The sequence below is a fragment of the Anas platyrhynchos genome, chromosome 28, assembly GCF_047663525.1.
Source record: "Anas platyrhynchos isolate ZD024472 breed Pekin duck chromosome 28, IASCAAS_PekinDuck_T2T, whole genome shotgun sequence".
Classification (NCBI taxonomy): Eukaryota; Metazoa; Chordata; class Aves; order Anseriformes; family Anatidae; genus Anas; species Anas platyrhynchos.
Genome location: NC_092614.1, coordinates 3,002,888 through 3,009,519, shown reverse-complemented (window position 1 = coordinate 3,009,519; position 6,632 = coordinate 3,002,888). Strand labels below are relative to the sequence as shown.

The window sequence follows — 6,632 nt, the reverse complement described above, 5'->3', positions numbered from 1 at the left end:
GTAGTGCAGTTAGTTTAATTTATAGTGACCATCAGCAACACGTTCCACCTGGGCAGGACTGCGGTCGCTGCTCCAGCTGCATTTTGATGTTGTCTTTCTGCAAACACCCTTGTAAACATACAGCAAGGTCTGCCTGTAAACACAGCAGTGGCCCAGAAGGTGACGAAGCGCAGCTCCGCACGCACGCGTGACACCATCTGCACCAAGTGCACACACACCTTTCCCCTTTCTGTGTGGCATTTCTGCTTCAGATCCAGGTTACGATGATTCTTGTTATTGTTCTACGCTGTCCATACATAAATACTCCAGATCCACTGCGACAATTAACAACAACACACAACATAGACACACACACAGCTCCCTGCTCCTACAGCTACGTCACGGTGAGGAGGGCAAGGCAGCGCTCACCTTGCACAGGAGAAAAAAGCAACGGGTGCAGTGGGGAAATACGGCAGAGACCCCACTGCCACGGAGACTTTTTTTGGGGGGGAAGACCCTTTGGGGAAGACTCAGCCTCTCTTCTCCCTTGATGGGCCTCTTAGACCATGAGCGTACCCTTGCCACCGGGACCTCTGCTCCTGCAAAAGCTGGATGCCATCATGCACAAGGGGTCAGCTGGATGTGCCAGCACCTCTGAGGGCTTTGCAGCCTCGGGGCTTTGTTTTGAAATGAGACAGCCACGACAGTGCAACTGGCACGTGTAGGCATCTTACAGCTGGACCATGTCCACGAGGTGCACAGGCAGCCCCGCGCACTGGGGACACGTGGTACCTGGAAGGAACACCAGAGCGCTTCCCGATGTACCCCACGTCTGTCCAAAAAACACCCAGTCTCTCTCTGTCTGTCTTTCCAGTCATGGTTTTAGGCTGAGCTGTGCAGGCTGGCCCCAAGGCACCCGCACACAGGCCTGGGCTAGCAGCAGCAAAGTCCCCGTGCTCACCAGACTCCAGAAACAAGCAGCAGAACCGGGCACGGAGCTTTGCCTGGGATATTTGAGCATGCAGATGCTTGGTTAAAGGAGCATCTTCTCTCCACAAAGGAGAGAAACCGGATTTATTTTTTTTTCAAGGACAAGCCAGGCAAAGGCCAGGTGTTTCTCCATCACTAGGGCACAAAGAGAACCCCCCCACACTTAGCTGAGGCCCCTCGAGCCGTGCCCCTTCATCCCAGCACCTCAAGCCTTGTCGAGAGGTCAGAGAAGAGCTGAATCTCAAAGGGTAAGAGGTTGTTTTTGCCAGATTAAAAAAACATTGCACATGTGGAAGCACTGGAGGTAGGAGAAGCACACCCTGAACTGCCCATTGCTCATAATTTAATCAGAGGCTGAGACACGTAGATCCACATGCAAAGCTCCCTGTAAAAAATCTCTTTTCCTGAGCAGCAAGCTTTACGCAAGCTGAAGTTGCCTTTTCTTCTCCGTGTGCCTTTATGCCCACTCAGCTGTAGCTGCATTTTTCTCGTGCTGCCCTGATAAGCCTGCCAGGAAGCTCACAACACGAGAAGGACACTATTACACACCACACCGACACTTCATGCACTTCATATCTTCAGCAGTAAACTTAAGGAAGGAGCAGTTTCTTTGATCCAGTGTCACTCAGTACCCGAGAATGCCAAAGCTCTCGGCTTGGAAATTCCACGATAACACTCGAGGCTGCTGCAATAAGTTATTTTCACTAGGGGAGGAGTACATGCAACTCAGACACACGGGACAGTACTAGGCATAGATCACAGGTGGTTAACACTGCTGGAGCAGAGGGATCTCTAATCGTCAAACTTCCCTTCGCGGATGGTATCGAATGAGAAGGGCAGGAACTTAAACCCAGTGCCAGTGTAGAACTTGTTCTGGAACTCAATCCTGCAAGAGAACAGAGCAAGCACTCATTAGAAGGGCAGGTCTCTCACGAGAGCTGGAGATTAGCAGGAACTCCATTAAAAAGGAGCTGTTTATGGACCATAAAAAGAAGCCTTTAAAGAGGAAGAAGTAGGATTATGATGTAGCTCAGCTGCTGGCACAAAACCCAGTTTGTTTGACGTTTCTGGAGCAGAGGAAAACTGTCAAGGTACTGATCCCAGCACTACAGGCAATAAGGGCAACAAAAATAAGAACTCCTGAACCGTGGTGTCACTTAGAAGCACCTAAAAGCACCCAGCAGTTCCTATAAGATCACGTTACCTATAAGACCACGTTACTGAAGTTCACATTTTCACCACAACAAAGCTCAGTCGCACGGTGCTGCGCTCTGACTTCCTCCATCGGTTGCTTCTGTTTATTTACTTAAGCATATTTGGTTTTTGCCCACATGACTCCTTCTCCCGAGCTAGAGATGTGCCTGCTGCCTGAAGCTGAACATTAACTTCGCCTTGTTTGCCTGCTTCCCCTAATAAACTCAGTTTAAAAAAAGAATTATGCTCCAGAACTGTCCAATGGTCAGCAACAGCTAAATAGGGAGAGAAAAAAAAATAATCCCATGATTCACAATAAAAACAAGCACAGTGTTTCAGGAGCCTCATGAGCAACACTTTCCACTGCGTGGCCCACTAAAAAACTTAAGTCTCTGCAGGAATCAAGCGGCAGCAGATTGTACAGCTATTCTAGCACAGTTCAGAATAAATGCAGAAAAATCTCACTCTAATTATTTTTTCCAAGTTTGAGAACCATGGCAAAGCCCAAAGCTGATGGAATCGCAGCTGGCAAAAAGCGGTTTCTCAACAGAGCTCAGGAGTCAGGAGTGAAACTCATAAAAAGAGCTTTTTGCTCATATGTTCTGCTGCCTGTTCATGCTGATAAGCAGAGAGTTCCCTGCAGAGGAATCCCTAGGATGAACAGGATTTTCCGTGGGGGAGGAAGGGCTCCTTGCCAACACGCTCCAGTTTTTCAGGAACCCTGATAATCTCCATAAGTATCCTGTGACTAAGTGGCTGTTCTGTAAGCAAAGGGAAATAAGAGGCAGCCGGTTGGGTATCTGACTCACACAGAACCCACTGTAAATGAAATGTTAACCCCGATGATTAACTGTTCCAGCTGGCCCTGACACCCAAAAGCTCCTTTTGGACAGACTCGGTTACAACTGGCCACAACTGGATACCCGAAGCTCAAGGAGAGGCTGTTGTAAGGTTAGAAAACCAGTGAAAAAGTTTAACTACATTCCACAGCTTGAACTGTTTTTCCTGCAATTGTCTACAGAGTAATGCCCAGAACCCAAGGTCCTTCCCTGATATTAGAAATTGCTGTTCCCAGGGTCACTCACACTCTCATGCACGCTAGCTTTACTGCTACACTTTGTACTGTCTCTCAGTGATCAAATTCTGCAGAAGAATTTACTAGACAGCAGTGCAAAGTAAATAAACAGACCAGAAAAAGCTTTCTGGCGGTTTGCATTCAAGAAAACCCTCTTTTCAGCTTTTTTCTTCTTTTTGTAGTAATAGTTAAGTGTTTGCCGGGCTGAAGATGCAGGGATTTTCCAACCCGCTGGTCACAGAATAACCAAACTGTTTGGAAAACCAGGCAGCTCCCCATCCCATCGGGAAGCAACTGCAGAGACATCTGTTGAACAGGAAACCCAACTTTCAGTTAGCTCAAGTGCAAATTCCTGCTTGGTATTTATATCCTTAAGGAACATGTCGATGCCTGAGCTGGCAGCGACTCCAAGGGCAGCCTGCAGTGCACCTTGCGGGTGCAAAGCCAGCAGGGTGTTGGTGCAGAGATGGCTGCAGCCTCTCTTTCCCCAGAAGGACAGCAGTTTCACATGCTGCAGGATCATTCCATCCTACGCTTGGGGCAGATGGCCTTTTAGAGCAGTACCGCGCTGCGATGGTCACACTACAGACATACCCTGGCTTATGACCTTTATGAAGGAAAATAAATACATTTCTGGCGAGTGGGTGGGGAGCTGGGCTTTACTACTCCCACGTCCGCTGGCTGGATTGCAAGTGGGATGCAGCTCCAGCACGCCCACGCCTCTCAGAAAGCAGCACTCCCCCTCGGTGGCTGCAGGCCAGGAGCAATGCCAGGGCAGGGCAGGGCCTGCCTCTCTTCTCAGCTTACAGCTGAGCGCAGCCATCTGCAAAGCACCACAGAACTGCTGCTTTTTATTTACTCCACCCGGTTGTTCGAGGCTGACCACGCTTGTGTTTGAAACCTATTTTGGTGGCACCGGGCAGCCCCACAGCCTTTGGAACAACGCGGGCTTTGTGTGAGCTTCCCACCTGCAGCTGCACCTAACGTTGTGCGACCAGGAGGAACGCTTGGGATCTGTTTCGCTGCCTCCAAGGGACTCAGCTCATCCTCTGAATGTCCATGAACCTGTGGCAAACAGCTCAGGCAACTCATGGCAAAGAAAAATCACATTTATACCTGTCTCAAGTACATGGTGAAGTGCACACACCTCCCAGGGAAGCTGCTCATGCACTCAGGAAGGAGAAACCAGACTCCAACCCTTAGCACCAGCAGACAGTCCTCCGTGTTTGCCAAACCCATGCTCACATGTGACTGGGAACCACTCTCTCCACGCTGATGGACGTGGGCTGAGGTGTGGGAGCTGAAACACGCACTGGGGTGACTAGAGCCAAGCCTGGACAATGGTTTGGCCGTGGCATTGGCAAGGGTAAAAACTCCCAATGCTGGAACTGAGCCTCCACATCACAGTCATCTTTTATCACTTACCTGCCTCCTGCAGAGCAGCACGACCCCCACTCTTTGCTGCTCTGAATTAACCTGATTTGCTCTGCATTATGCCTGCTGCTATCCATTCTTTTCAGCAATGGCCTGCTCTTGGGATATATTCTAAGGAAAAGAGCTTCCAGCTCTAAACCAAGCCTAAAACCTTGCTTTAAACAGGCAGCTCCACCAAAACAACATTTCTGCATCAACTGCTGGTGCTGTGAGCTGGCTCTGCATCCAGATACAATAGTCTCTTTTTGGGCAAAGTCTATGTTTGCTTTCATTAGAACTGCTGACCAGCTCATAAAGAAGTGAGGTACGATAACGTAAACAGAGATGTCAAGCTCCATCACCGCAAAGCAAATACATTTTGTATTTCAGAACTGGGATGTTACAATGCAAGGAATTAACCACACGGCATGGGGCGTAGCTCAGACAGCTACCGAGTTCCAGCAGACCTCTGATAAAGGAGACTGCGATCTTGGCAGCACTGTGAGTGCTTTCCTCCACCTCAAAACGCTTCAGAAAAACCCAGCCTGCAGAAAAAATGCTCGCTTTCTGAAAAAGCACGCAGCAAATCCTCCTCATTTGGGACTGAGGGGCAGAGCTCATGGAAGAATCTGTTCTTCCCACTGAATGACTCCTCCTTTCCAGGAAGGCTGAGCCACCCACACCTTCAGAATTCCAGATAGGTGACTCTTCTCCCAGAGCCACAAAATATGATCTGCTCTTCCCAGGACAGCTGCATTTGATCCTCCACCCCCCGCTCTCTGAAAAGGAAACACCTACCACTGGAAACATACTGATTCCACGTTCAGAAGCAAAAAGGAATGTGAACAGCATGTTGTTTTGAACAACTGCAGGTGCCTTCCTTTCCATTGTGATAATGAAAACCCAACAAACCCGAAATAATTCCAGCATGTCACCTGCAGTGTGAAATTGATGCTTTTTAGATCCTAAGCTTGAGCAAATTTTTCGTAAAAACTTTTATTTACATTCTCATAGAAGTTTGAAACATATGTTCAGGGAAAATATTCCAATTTAGAACCTCAGTCCTGCAGTTCTCCAGCAGGTGCCTGGCACTGCTCTGCATGACACCCATGATCCACGTGCCTACTGCTATTGCTCAGCTGGATTTTTCTCTTTGCCTGCCGTTTCAGTGACACGCATCTTCCCTTTAAACATTTCTAGACCATATTTTAATCATACTTGAGAAACAGCTTGGTAATGTGAAAAGCCACCTCTCTGCTGAGCTGTAAACTCTAGTTCACCCTTGTTTCAGGTGCTCTGTCAGCAGTATCCCTAAGTGTGGTCTGTGATTATCATCACATGATAAGTATCTGCAGAAAAACATGCTTGCTTAACTAGAGTGAAAAAGAAGAGGCATTCAGAGCCGTTCACGTACTGTTATTCAGAAGCGTGCCACAAAGCACTGCAGTCCAGACAAGCAAGATTTTGAAAATCCACTAACTCACAAGCCACTGAAGATCAGGAACACCACGCAGAGTCAGAGTGCTGGTTGCTCTGTGCTGTTAGCACTAATGTCGAGCTGGGTGTGCAGAGCTCCCTCTTCACACTGATGCAACCGTGCATACAGTGACAGCAGTGTGAGGATGAGGAAACACCAGCCAGTCAACAAGAAGATCTCAAGTGACTGGTATGATGATTTCTAGGCTGGATGCCAGGAAAAACAGAAGCACCATCCAGCAGCCATTTGCAGGAGCAGCCCCCCCACGAGAGGCTCCCTCAGCACAAGATGGAGACACCTCTGAACTCCTGGGCAAATCTCAACTCACTCGAGCTACAGAGCCCAGGCACTCCACAACATTTCAGTGTACACTGAAGCACACTTGTCAACGGAGAATACAAGGGGACAAAGTTTTCATTCCCCAGGAGATGGGGAAGAGTGCAAAGAGACTTCTGCTTGTTTGTTTCTAAAAGGCACTGGCTTCCTTTTCCACTTACGAGACTA

General features: G+C 48.5%; 1 protein-coding gene across 7 annotated transcripts in view; it reads right to left on the bottom strand.

The window, feature by feature from the left end:
- ATP6V0A1 (ATPase H+ transporting V0 subunit a1) overlaps nucleotides 1–6,632 on the bottom strand; it is a 30,630-nt gene continuing 23,998 nt past the window's right edge. For 4 of the 7 annotated variants that reach the window (XM_027445285.3, XM_027445289.3, XM_027445288.3 and 1 more), the window contains one exon: nucleotides 1,530–1,855. In XM_027445285.3, the coding sequence (XP_027301086.1) occupies nucleotides 1,762–1,855 (94 nt within the window). In that variant the 3' untranslated portion in view covers nucleotides 1,530–1,761. Of the gene's footprint in view, nucleotides 1,856–6,632 lie in introns of all 7 variants that reach the window. The other 3 variants (XM_027445287.3, XM_027445290.3, XM_027445292.3) reach the window with 1 other exon arrangement.